The sequence below is a fragment of the Colossoma macropomum genome, unplaced genomic scaffold, assembly GCF_904425465.1.
Source record: "Colossoma macropomum unplaced genomic scaffold, Colossoma_macropomum, whole genome shotgun sequence".
Taxonomy (NCBI): domain Eukaryota; kingdom Metazoa; phylum Chordata; class Actinopteri; order Characiformes; family Serrasalmidae; genus Colossoma; species Colossoma macropomum.
In genome coordinates this window covers 50,110,269-50,124,336 of record NW_023494789.1, presented here as the reverse complement: position 1 = coordinate 50,124,336, position 14,068 = coordinate 50,110,269, and the positions used below count along the sequence as shown (strand labels likewise).

Sequence of the window (14,068 nt, the reverse complement as noted above, 5' to 3'; positions counted from 1 at the left end):
GGATAAGGGCCTGGGTGAGGAGTAGGTTTTGGGTTGAGGTTAATGTTAGGATTAGGATAAGTGCCAGGGTGAGGGTGATTAGATTTTAGATTGAGCTGAGGGTTAGGATTAGGTTTTAGATTGAGGTTAGGGTTAGGATTAGGGCCAGAATTAGGGTTAAGTTTTAGGTAAAGTTGTGTGAGGTCAGGTTTTGTGTAATGGAAGTAACATATAAAGTCGAATTGATTCATATCAATAAAACATCTACAAGATATTTACCTCAATGTATTCAGATGATTCACTATGGCTACTTCACTGATATGTTGTTAATGTGTTACTGATAATCTGTTAAGAGTTATTAATCATCTACAAAGGACCACTTCAGATAAAATGTTACCAGAAAGTAAAGTGATGTGTACTGCAATAAAACATACAGTACTAACTTCATGAGTAGTAAACACTGGAAAAACTGGGAAAAAGAAGCCACCTTTTCTGCAACATGTCAAGGTTTGCAGGTCGCCTTGTTCTTTTCTATTCTTTATTGTCTGTTAGAAAACAAAAGGCACAAAAAACACATTCCACCACAACTTCGGTCCATTCACAGAAACAAAAAGACGCCATACCGCTAAAGGTGTGGAAAGAAAAAGCGAACGTCAATGCAGTAACGTCTTTCACGTTATCGAGGTCAATTGTTGTTCTTCAGTTCAAAGCGGCTGTACACCTGCTTCGACTTCATCTTGTTGTAGTGATTAACCAGGTCCAGTTTGCTGTGTCCCAGGGTCATGCGTTTCTCGTCCCTGCGGTTGATCCAAGTGTCCTGACCCGTTCGGTCCTTTGGCAAAGGTCCCGGTGGAGGGGGACCCTGCATGCTCTCTGGCTCGTTCTGCGAGAGATCTGGACCACCGTAGGCTGTACTGTGGGGAGGAGACCTCTGGAAAATGTGAGAGTCCTTGTCTTTGGTGGATGACAAGAACATGTCTGCAAATTTATTGAAAAGGGGATTCGTGGGACTGCGCACTTTGGGGGGGTGTTTGTTTTCCACGGGCGGCTGAGGAATCGGAGGAGCTTTGTGGAAGAAGTTCTTGTGGTCATAGAGACCCATAGCTTGGAATTTGGATGTTGGTCCAGCGAGGTTTGCCCTGAGGAACTCTGGCGTTCCTGCTTTGGCCCATTCCACCCCCGACGAAAGACCGCTCGACGCTGGACGTTCCGTTGGAGGACTCTGCAGGGTGTCGTTGGGCGATCTCCTGCCAACATGGTTTCCTTGAAGCCCCGGACTTACAACCCCTCTCCTCTCTGGACTCTTCAGCACGCTTGTGTCCTTCTTGTCCTGGGTCACCTTGTAGACTTGAGGCGTCATGCCTGGAGCAGCTTTGATGCTGGACACGCTGTTGCTGGACTGGCTGCTGGAGTTCTCGGAGCACACCCTTTCCCTGTCCCTTTCCCTGCTCCCTCTGTCTGGGAAGAAGTCCATAGTGGGCATCTGCATGCTGTAAGAGTAATAGGGAAGGCCCTCCTCATCAGGGTTATGGAAGCAATCAATGATCTGGGAGTCGGCGTAGAGGCAACGGAATTCCCGGTCAAAGCTGTCGGCGATGCGGCCAGAGAAGTGCAAAATCATGTTGCTGTGCACCTGAGCGGACAGCCAGGTAAAACTAGAGGAGGAACACAAAAAGAAGAACTTAACAATATGATGTGGGCAGAAAGCGTTTTAAAAAACATCAGAACAATACGCAGTTTCAACTGACCATGCAGCTTCTGAACAATGCAGTGTGACTTAAAAGCCCAATAAAAGGTCAGGTAACACTTTACTGGAGGGTGCTGTTCATAAGGCTACATGACACCCACATAAGACTGTCATGACAACTGACATAACCCTACATAACTGTTTATAAATACTTATTCAAATAGGCATTATCTGTCATAAAGGCTTAACTTTGTTCAAAAATGGTAAATGTAACTTTTATGGAAAATGACACCTATTGGAATAAGCATTTATAAACATTTATAAATGATTATGTCAGTTGTCATGACAAACGTATGTAGGTGTCATGTAGCCTTATGAACAGCACCCTACAGTAAAGTGTTACCAAAGGTCATTTTTTCCTCAATTAACCCTCCTGTTATCCTCAAATTTACCAATATATTTTATCTTTGGGGTCAATTTGACCCCAATTTAAACCTCCGGGAAATATCAAAGTTCTGGTGGGAATTATGCCCCCCCCATTTCATGTGAACTGTCAGTGGTTCTTGTGCTACTACAGGTGTAGTGATGTTAGGTCTGGGACCTAAAGCAGAGGGACGTTTGTTGAAGATCATAAAATTGCATATTATAGTGACCTTAATATCATCCAAAACAAATGTGTGTAAAATGTTATTTCTTATGGTTTTTTGTACTGACTCCACACACCCCGTCTCGTCTCCAGGCTTTTATTTTACTGTTCTGTTTTAAAACATTCGGTTATGAAAAGGTACAAATGCGAACTTTTCACCTGGAAAAACTTATTTAAGGTACACAATCAGACCTTAAAACCACTGTTGTAGCTTTGAGGTACTTTTAAATTGTTTGTAACTTGATGAACGAAAAATGTACCTGCACAGAACCTTTATTTCTAACAGTGTATTGGAATCATTTTATGTATAAAATTGTAAAAAATTGATTTTATACTACTGAAAATAGGAATTCCAAACTTTTTGAACTGAATTTGAGGAATTAATGAGAATACTGCTTACAATTACTATTTAAAGTCGTTCTAGATGGTATGTGAAGGTGTTTATAGGTGAGTGGTGACATTAGGGCCGGCTCTTTATGAGCGTGTACTTACAATAAAAGATAAGATAAACATGTTACATAAGAAACATGTTCTGTCTGTTTTGAAAGGAAGTCAGTGCCTTTATGAGAAATGAGGAAACATGACTTACAAATATACAAATATATTTCTCAATAGTTGGGAGGCACTAAGTGCTCCTGATTTCCTTTCTAACTCTACGCAGCTCAGGTAAATAATGATCTATACTGGATATGGCAGGACAAAGCCTTTTACACTTTGGAACAAGCCTCACCCACTATGTACACTCGTCCTGTGCTCACCCACTAACTAAACCCTGAGCACCAGGCCAGTACCACACTCTAACACTAAACACATCAGCTAAATCACGAGGCTGAAGCCAGCCTGCTATGTGAATTTCCTGTTCTACCTCAAGTGGTGCCACAGTAACATTCTGGAAAGTTAGCTTCTTATTTGCCAGCTAATTATTTGAAATATCCATTCCACCTTAAACAGTGCAGCAGTTGCATTCTAGAGAGTTGGCATCTAATTTGAACTGTCCGTTCCACCTTAAATAGTGCAGCAGTTACATTCTGGAGAGTTGGCTTCTAATTCAAATTATTCACTCCACCTTAAATGGTGCTGCAGTTACATTCTGGGGAGTTGGCTTCTAATTCAAATTATTCAGTCCACCTTAAATGGAGCTGCAGTTACATTCTAGAGAGTTGGCATCTAATTTGAACTGTCCGTTCCACCTTAAATACTGCAGCAGTTATATTCCGGAAAGTTGGATTCTAATTCAAATAGTCTGTTCCACCTTAAATGGTGCCGCAGTTACATTCTGGAGAGTTGACTTCTACAACCCCATTTCCAAAAAAGTTGGGACACTGTGCAAAATGTAAATATAACAAAATGCAATGACGTGCAAATCATTTAAACCTTATATTTAATTGAAAATAGCACAAAGACAACAAATTAAATGTTGAAAGTGAGAAGTAAAGATGGACAGGAGTTCACCACTCTGTGAAAGACAGCAACAATTCAAGAATAAGGTTTCTCAACATAAAACAGCAAAGAACTTGGAGATTTTATCATTTACAGCACATCATTAAAAGATTAAGACAATCCAGAGAAATCTCTGTATGTAAGGGTCAAGGCCAAAAACCAGTATTAGCTGGCCGTGATCTTTGGGCCCTCAGGCAGCACTGCATTAAAAACAGATATGATTCTGTAGTGGAAATCACTGCATGGGCTCAGAAACACTTCTGAAAACCACTGTCTGTGAAAACAGCTCATCACTGCATCCACAAATGCAAGTTAAAACTCTAAAACGCAAAGAAGAAACCAAATATAAACAGGATCCAGAAATGCTGCCACCTTCTCTGGGCCTGAGCTCATTTCAAATGGACTGAGGGGAAGCGGAAAAGTGTCCTGTAGTCTGATGAATCAACATTTGAAATTCTTTTTGGGAATCATGGACACTGTGTCCTCTGAGCTAAAGACCACTCAGCTTGTTATCAGTGCACAGTTCAAAAGCCAGTATTCATGATGGTAAAGGGGGGCATTAGTGCACATGGCATGGGTGACGTGCACATCTGTGAAGGCACCATTAATGCTGAATGATACATACATGTTTTGGCAACATATGCTGCCATCCAGACGACGTCTTTTTATAACTGGGGTTATAATTCAAATTGTCTTAAATAAACCACTTAAACGGTGCTGCAGTTACATTTTGGAGAGTTTCTTCTTTTTCACCAGACTCTTATCACATTCTAGAGGTGCCAGAATAGAACTGCTGCACTATTTAAGGTGGAACGGAAAATATAAACAATAATAACAAGCTGGTGAGTAACTAACAGCTGCCACACAACCTAGCTTCACTAAGTGAAGGACCCTGGGCATGTTTTACCTTCGGTCTCATAAAAACACAGCGAGAAACGGCAACGGAAGCTGCAGAAAACTTATAAAGCTCATACACTTTGCAGTAAGACCACAGTGGGCTGTTATGACAGCACAGGCCAGAGGCTAACGCTAAGGAAGCTCATGCTGGGCCCAAGAGTTGCCGAATCATCATCCTTTCATCACTAAGCTGCTAAAATCCCCAGATGCTTGTTGGGCTGAAGTGAAGTTCAGCTCACACCCTTTCATCTCCTCACAGAGGCTTCCTGAAACCGGCTGAAACACTGGCAGCCAGAGCAGGAAGCTGAAACTTAAAACCGAGTGACATGAACCAAACAAAGATTTTGAAAGCACCGTGACAGATCAGCACCAAGATCTTAGATCTAGATCGGCATCTCAGACGATGCTCACAGGACCAGAACATTTTTTTCATAGCTATTTTGAGTTTGTATAGCGTGCTCTGCTACATCAGATACTGAATGACAGGCTTAGCACAGTAACTCTACAGCATTAACTCTCTGGAAAGCCTGTTTCAACCTGCGTTGGTTCAACTGGTAAATATACTGCCTGACTTTGCTGACAGCTTGCTGGCAGTCATTTGAATACTGTTTGTGACAAGAACAGGTGTTATGAGTAGAGCTGGGTATCAAAACTCAATACTGTTTACAGCATTAAGTCAATTACTTCAGTACTACTGAGTATTCAAATACATAATCATATATAGAGCCAATTTTCAATACTTAAAGCAGACAGTCTTATCAGCACCAGTGAACTAATAAGCATGACTGTCCCAAAATCTGGACTCCCGAGTGGCTGTCTAAATTACATTCCACATTAGGGGTGGGCGATTTGCCAAAAATACAATATCACGATACTTGATATTTTCACAATACACGATACTTTTTTTTTTTTTTACTGAGGTTTAATTAGTTGGAACAGACAAAAGAAGAACCAGCAGTGTCCCACTTAGAGATAACTGTCAAAAATCTTCAATACAATTATTTTTATTCGACATTTCACAACCTGCGCTGCTCTCACTCCAATTATAAAAATAGTTCCAGTCCTAAAATGTGATTGGCTGAGCCGTGTTTGAAGCCGCTGTAAAACCCACAATATACGCACAGCTATGACCGCCTCACAGGGACTGAACTGTGTATCACTACGCTACGGCATGAAAAACGCTTGTTCTGTTAAAGGAATAATCTTTGACTCTAATGCTGCTCGCATGGACCACCGAGTGTATTGATGAAATAAGAACCCATTTTTGCTTAAACAGCTCCATCATTAATATTACAGGTTTGAATTAAAGTACTTACGGTATGATTCACTGTAAAACGGCAGAATAAAAGTCTAAAAGTGTCACTTGAATGTTTTACACACTTCAAACGTCTGTGTTTCAGTCAGAAGTCTGGTCAAACCCAGACCCAAACAGCTCTGTACTCCCTAAACAGTGTTCTAGTTACAAACGTTTAGAATTTCTTCATAATATAGTGGCTGAGATGCGAACAAAGAAATTGGTTTGAAGTGAAATGATTTACTGTAGACAATTTACAGACATTTAATTTACCATTATAATGATGGGAACCAGGGGTCGCCAGGTCTACAGCACAAATCTAGCAATTTTATATACTAAAGAGTTTGATTATAATCATTTATAGGGAGGAGGAAATAAATAAATAAATAAATAAGAATTCGGAGTATGTATTAATTTGAATTTACATGACGTAATTATATAAATCAAAAAGATAAATACACGTGTGTGTTGAGCTCGACTGCCTAATAAAAGGTGGAATTGTGCTATGTTTTATGTTATTTTATCACAATATGATAAAATATCGTTGTATTGCCCAGCCCTGTTTTGTACACATTATTAACATTAGCGCTTCGTGATTTGTCCTTTAATCCGCTGCAGTCAGTAAACACACCCACTTAGAGCCCCTCACACTCATTTCTGGTTTAAGCCACACCCACTTTTTTGTCTGTAATGTAGGAAAGGTATGGTTCAGGATTCCCTATGGCTGGGTACTGAAAATCCACTATATATAGTACTGACTGAATTACTTCAATTAAACGATATTAAATATTTTGTGTCATTTAATATCAAACTTTAATACCTCAGCAGTCAGTTTTATCAGCTGTGAGCCAATAAACATACTTGTTCCGCAGCTAGACTGCTGATTGGCTGTGTTTATTATATGTTTTTATACATACCAACTTCCACATCATTTCTGCTTTAAGACACACTGACTTTAGATTTGTAATTTAAAGGAAGATACCATTTGTTTAAAACATTTTCGACCCAGTCAGAGTTGTGTGTGCTGCATTTTGATAAGGAATTCAAAACACATTTCATTCAAAATGAACTTAAGTTGAGCATGAGGTTCTGACCTGTATGATCCAGCTATGACCTCCTCACAGTCGATGATCATGAATTTCTCCTGAACTTGGCCAGTAAATTTCTTTCCACTTTTGGTGCAGTAAGTATCTCCACATACACTTCGTATCCGCATATTCTGAAAAATGTAATTTAAATAAAAAACAGCTTTGTATTTATGCATATGTGTGCTTTATAACCACAAAAGAGGGTCCAAGCATGTAAAGCAGGGGTGACACAACATAACATAACACAATTTACTTTCTATAACAGATTTCGATGCACATAATTTGGCAAAAAGAGATTCATGAGAGATGAAAACAGATGTTTCTGATAAAACTGGCCCTTGTGCACCGTTTCTGTACTGGACATTTAATGTGTTTAACACCATCTGAATAAGAGGCTCTGGGGAAGATCTGCTTAAAGGGGAATTCCACCAAAATATCTGCATAATTCAGTGGTTGAGATGCAAATTCATTCAAAGTGGTTTGATGATTTACAGGTTTACAGATATTTAATTTAGCATTGTAATGACAGGAACCAGGGGTCGCCATGACTACAACACAAATATAGCCATTTTATTTACTATCCAAAACCACCAGAGAACCTACTCCTGTCTTCTGAGGTTTTATATGGAGGGTTGATGATGATAAAATCTGAAAAACGTATGCTTTATTTGGAGATCACACTGCCTAACAACACCCTGCATGTACATCTCCAGCATAAAAACACATTTAAGATACATGTTTTAGGCCAAAACCTTATTAAAAGTATGTTAAAGCAACATCTCAGACACCAGGCAGTGTATTCATGTCTCTGTGAGGGAGCTTTTAGAGGTGGACGTCTGGTTCCTATCACTACCACTGTGAACAATTCTAACTCTGTAAGTTTCTCTAGAATTAAGTATTTCACACCAAACCACTCTGAATGACTCCGTTTACATCTTAACCACTTAATTATGCAGGAATTTTGAAAAACTGGTAGTTCTCCCCTTTAGGAGCATTTGTGATTTTGAAGTTAATTGATGTTAAAGGTTAAAATCCCTACAGCTTCATCAGCCTTGACTTACATTCAGGTGTGAGTTCTGGATGTCCAGTGCTGTGCACATGTCAACGAAATAGCTGAGATTCTTCTCATCCAGTAGAATGTACACTGGAACCCTGCGCTTGTTGGAGGCCTCAATTAAGTCACAGAACAAGTCCACATCTGTGAATACGTCCATGACCAGGGCGATAACCTGCACACAGAGAGAGAAACCGTGAGATAAAGTGCCGTAAGAGCTACAGAAACTGGTTTTTGACAGTCTGGCTCATTTGGATATGAAGGGGTCAGTTGTAGTTTAGCACTACTCACTCAATCATCCTTGAAATTAAGGCTCTTTTAAGAACCATTAAAGCTACGTTCACATTACAAGCCTCGTTGCTCAAAACCGATTTTTTGCTCAAATCCGATCTCTCTGACTCGATGGTTCACACTCGTTTAGGTAAGTGACTCAAATCGGTCATTGATGTGAACCGGCGTCCTGAAATGACCCTCATGAGCTCATCCTATTCAGTAACGTCGCGTGAATGAATCACGTTCATCATCAGCACAAACTAACGAGCAGAACGAGCTTCGCTGAGAAGATCATTAACTCTGATCAGCTCTCAGCTTCATTATTAGAGCGAGACGAAGGAGAAAAAGGTGAGATGAGCTGCTTTTCCACCTTTACAGGCTTTAACTTCTGTTGGGCTCTGCTGCCATGGTAACGCTGAATGATGGAGCAGTGGAAAAAAAACACATGAATTCTGATCTGAGCTTCACATTGAGGTCACACGGCCACGGATTGGATACGTATCCGATCTAGGACCACATATGAAAGTTACTCAGGTTGGATTTGAAAAGATCAGATTTGTGTCCACACAGCTCTGAAAACATCAGATCTGAGTCACATTAGGGCAAAAAATCGGATTTGTGCCACTTCAGCCTGGTAATGTGAACGTAGCCTAATGGTTCAAGAACCTTTTAAAGACCATGGTTTCCTTCAAGAACCTTAAATAAAAGATGAGGCTTCTCCAAGAGCCTTCAGGTTTTTTTGAAGAACCTCTGGGCACACAGTACTGCTGTAAAATAACCACTGGTAAATATGCTGCAAGTATGAACATATTGAATTTTTGTCCACTTGTTAAATTAGATACAAATATAAAATCCAGGTCATGAAACTTGTTTAAAGGGTCCATATCATGAAAAACGGAACTTCTCACTTTTTTAAACTACAGGAGTTTGATTTGGCATGTAAACATTGTTTCAAAACATCCCATTCACTCCTCAGTTCATTTATGGAAAATAAGCTACAAAAACAGCCTGTTTTAAATTCATCGTTTTTTGTGATGTCATAAAAGGGGAACTCCACTGATTTTTCAAAAAGTCAGCATGATTAAATGGTTAACATGTAAACAGAGTCATTCAGAGTGGTTTGGTGTGAAACGCTCTGTTCTAGAGAAACTTACCGAGTCAGAACTGTTTACAGTGGTGGTGATAGGAACCAGACGTCCACCTCTAAAATCTCTCTCACGGAAAGTTACTACATGAAACAACTATGAATTCACTGCCTGATGTCGGAGACACTGTTTTACAGTAGTTTTGAGATAAGTTTTGGTCTAAAATGTGTTTTAATCATTTTATTGTAATCTGTTTATGGTGGAGGGATACATTGAGGCTGTTCTAAGGCAAAACAGTCCCCAAAGAAAACTTTTTTTTCCAGATTTACCATCAACATTGCATATAAGAACCTCAGAAGACTTGTGTACGTTGGTGGTTTTGGATAGTGGTTTTGGTAAATGGCTATATTTGTGTTGCAGTCATCAGGACCCCTGGTTCCTATCACCACCACTGTAATTCAATCAGAGTCAGTAAGTTTCTCTACAAATCAACTATTTCGCATCAAAACCACTCTGAATGACTTTGTTTACATTTCAACCACTGAATTATGCAGACATTTAGAAAAACTGGTGGAATTCTGGTGGAGCCCCGCCATCACATGCTTAAGTTATAAGGAGTGTTTCAGCCTGAAATGCTTTTGAATGAGTCACAATGCAGGGCAGCCAATCAGAGCAGAGCTCAGTCTTAAAGGCACAGTAACAAAAACACTCAGTTTAAGGTATGAAGAGAGGTTGGAAGTCATGTAAAAATGGATTATGACTGTTTTTGGTACATAAATCCACACATTTGTTACAAAAGGACCTCAGGGGGAAAATATGAATATAAGAAAAACATAGGAAATGGGTTAAAAGTGTGTTTTTGCCAATATATTGTTAGAATAAATACAAATAAATATAAATACAGTAAAACATAACATGTTTGTGTTGTTTTCAATAAAGTTATGAATATGTTGGTGAGAAAAACACAGTTAGAAGAGCTCAGGTTTGGATCCTGACTTCGCTGCACTTAAGACATTTCATGGATTTGTTCAGTTCCATCAGCAGCATCTGATTTAATTTAATGAAGGTCTGATTAGATAAACTAGGTTATAGACTGTGACTGTAAATATGGGACTTTTTCCTAGTGCGATTTTAAATTTTTCTGGAGGTTTATAACCTGGAATGCACCAGCAGTTATGTGTGTTAAAACATTAATCGAAAACTATAAGTACAGTGATTTTTGGTTAAATATATTTTACATACTGCACTACAGTAAATCCACTTAAACAGGACGAACTGCGCTCTCTTTATAATGAACTGCAAAGTTGGTCAGTGTTCTTTAAAGGGCCCATATCCTGCATTTTTCTTGTATTTTCTTTTTTATCTCCCTGTGAGGATCAATTATGCTGTTTGTGTAGTTTTATGCACATCATTTTTTCCCAACCTCTCTTTAGGCCTTATAATTAAACAATCAGTTTTTTTGTTACCGTCCCTTTAAGAACGGCATATGTAAATGAGCTCTATTCTGACTGACCGTTTCATTCAAAAAAACAGTCCAGATGAAACGTCTAACTTCAGCGTAAAGCGATGGGGCTAAACTGCTGTAAGCTGAATGGGCAACATGTAAACGTGTTTGTTTTTGTGACATCACAAAAACAGTGGCTGTGTTCACAGCTCGGTGTCCACGTATGGACTGGACAGTGTTTTAAACCTTTACCAATGTTTAAAAATGCTACAGAAACTGGTTTTGACAGTCTGGATATAAAGGGGTCAGTTTAGCACTACTCACTCATTCCTCACTGACATTAAGGCTCTTTTAAGAACCATTAAGAGTTCAAGAACCTTTTAAAGGCAGTGGTTTCTTGGGCTGTTTTCGCAGCTCACTGTCCACATGTTCTGAAACTTTAACAATGTTTAAAGAAGCAAGTAAAACTGGCATGAATCTAAATACTAACAATGTCCATGATATGCTCAGAACAGCTGCTACTTAAAGCAGTAGAGAATTTGTTTCTATTATTAAAATTATGCTGGTGTGAAAACAGTGTCAGGAGAGAGAGGGGAAGGTTGTAGTGTAGTAAGCGGTTCCCAAAACAATGAGGCTGTTGTCACAATACTGTGACCCACTTCACGTGAAAAGGAGATTTGACTGGACCCAATACAGCGCAGTCTTATTAAATTAAAAGGTTTAATCTTCTGTTTTTGGTTTTTAAAGGCTGTTTTAGGGGCCTTTTACCTCATAAAGATAAACGTTGGCTGGTCAGTTCACGGTTTAAGAGGAGGGTAAATAATTATCAGGTTTAATAATGACAGTGATGACGCAATTTAGCTTAGATGATAAGGAAACACTCAGATGATGACAAGACTTAAGTTAGTTTCCTGTTCGCCAGCTTCTTATTCGAACTGTCCGTTCCACCTTAAATGGCGCAGCAGCTCCATTCTGCCGCCTCTAGAATGTAATAAGAAGCCAATTCGCGAGAATGTACCTGCAGCACTATTTAAGGTGGAACGGAAAATTCATATAAGAAGATAGTAAATAAGAAGCGAACTCGCCAGAAGTTGCCTGCTGCACCATTTAAGGTGGAACGGAAAATTCATATAAGAAGCTGGTGAACAAGAAGCCAACTCGCGAGATTATGCCTGCTGCACCATTTAAGGTGGAACGGCAAATTCAGATAAAAAGTAAATAAGAACTGAACTGGCCAGAATGTGCCTGCTTGCTGCACCATTTAAGGTGGAACGGCAAATTCCTATTAGAAGCTGGTGAGCAAGAAGCCAGCTCGCCAACATGCACATGCTGCACCATTTAAGGTGGGACAGAAAATTTAATCCAGCAACTGGTGAATAAAACTCCAACTCGCAAGAAAGTACCTGCCGCACCATTTAAGGTGGAACGGAAAATTCGAGTAAGAAGTCTACTTTGTCAGGTGGAATAGCGAACTTGGCTTAAGGCTGAAGGGAATCAAGCTTCCTGTGCATATCCAGTCAGCTCCTAGTCACACTTCTGTTCTTACCTTCTTAGCCTTATTGATAAGTGATCGAATCAGATCTTTCAGGTTTTGGGTTTTGTCTCTCTGGAAGTATATCTGCGTCTCTGAGGGGCCGTAGCGGTTGGGCACCTCCGGCCAGCCGAGCTCCAGCAGCGGCGGCTCTTCGTCGGACATCATGGGGAAGTAAGTCCCGGAGGTGAGCTCGGACACGGCGTCGCCCTCCCCGCAGTCCCGCTCGGCTCCGTTGCACCCGTTTTCAGGCCGGGCGCTTTTGGCCGCGCTCTCGGTGATGTAGCGAATCTCCAGCGACGACAGAAAGTTCAGCTCCCTCTCCTCCGCCAGCACGCGCCGGTACTCCTTCTCGCCGGCCTCCAGCAGGGCGTCCGTGGCCAGTCTGGCCGCCTCGTTGTGGCTCAGCTCCAGGGCAGAAACCTGCCTCCAGGGGTTCTTCACCTCCTCCAGCCGGGTGGCCAGTTTGCCCAGCGCTTTGCGCCCGGAGTTGGGCACCGGCCGCAGGCCGTCCGAGTTCATCATCATCGCGTCTGCGTTCGGGAAAGTAACAAGTTCTCGGTCAGTGTCAGTGAGGGAAGCTGCTCCGAGGCATCGTAGTGAGGAGAAGAGGAGGAGCAGAAGGAGGAGGAGGAGGGTAGGAGCTGCTCCTGGGGGACCTTTACCGTTTTGTTGTTCGCTGCTGAGAAACTCGACGCTTCACCCTTCTTTACTTCTCTACCTGGCGTCGTGTTTAACCTGCGCTAAACTCCGCCTCCTTTTGTCACATGATACGCAAAACAAGCCCGGGTCTTTTCTCCACCCGCTTTCCGACAAGCGCCGCCCCTCGCGCTACGATTGGCTGGGAAAGTCATAGGTACGCGTTAGGATTGGCTGACAGCTCGTACTAAATCCAGGTGAAGTTGGGCTGGAGTTCAGAGCTGTTTTTTTTTCAAATATGCCTCATTGATCAGGACAAAAGAGTTACAAAATGACTATTTTTGATTGATATGTGTATTGATCGCTATTTTTTTGATCGATTTATGGAGTGCAGATAGATTTCAGGGTCTTTTTTGAAAATATATAGTTCATTTTGAACAATTAAATTTGTGCATAAAGAATTTTACAGAAATAATGTGGTGTACTTTTTTTTAGATAAAAATCTGGTGCTCACCAGATACTATCAGGTTAGCAGGTACTATAGAATCAGAGACACCATGTTCATATTACTATCAGGTGTGCACAAGTTACTATGTGGTGAGCAGGTACTGTAGAACGCCAGATAGAATAAAAAAATACACCATGTTTCATATTACCATCAGGTGCGCACAAGTTACTATGTGGTAAGCAGGTACTGTAGAATCATAGATAGAATAAAAATACACTATGTTCATATTACTATCAGGTGCGCACCAGTTACTATGTGGTGAGCAGATACTGTAGAACACCAGATAGAATAAAAATACACCATGTTCATATTACTATCAGGTGCGCACCACTTACTATGTGGTGAGCAGATACTGTAGAACACCAGATAGAATAAAAATACACCATGTTCATATTACTATCAGGTGCGCACCAGTTACTATGTGGTGAGCAGGTACTATAGAATCACAGATAGAATAAAATACACCATGTTCATATTACCATCAGGTGAGCACCAGTTACTGT

General features: G+C 40.6%; 1 protein-coding gene across 1 annotated transcript; it reads right to left on the bottom strand.

Moving 5' to 3' along the window:
- Positions 1-467: 467 nt before the first annotated feature.
- Positions 468-13,138, bottom strand: fam83c (family with sequence similarity 83 member C). Its single transcript, XM_036571568.1, has 4 exons — positions 12,434-13,138; positions 8,093-8,260; positions 7,038-7,162; positions 468-1,634 (listed from the first exon to the last, which is right to left on the bottom strand). Exons 1-4 carry the CDS (start codon positions 12,944-12,946, stop codon positions 665-667), a joined length of 1,776 nt encoding a protein of 591 aa, XP_036427461.1. The 5' UTR covers positions 12,947-13,138; the 3' UTR covers positions 468-664.
- Positions 13,139-14,068: the final 930 nt, after the last annotated feature.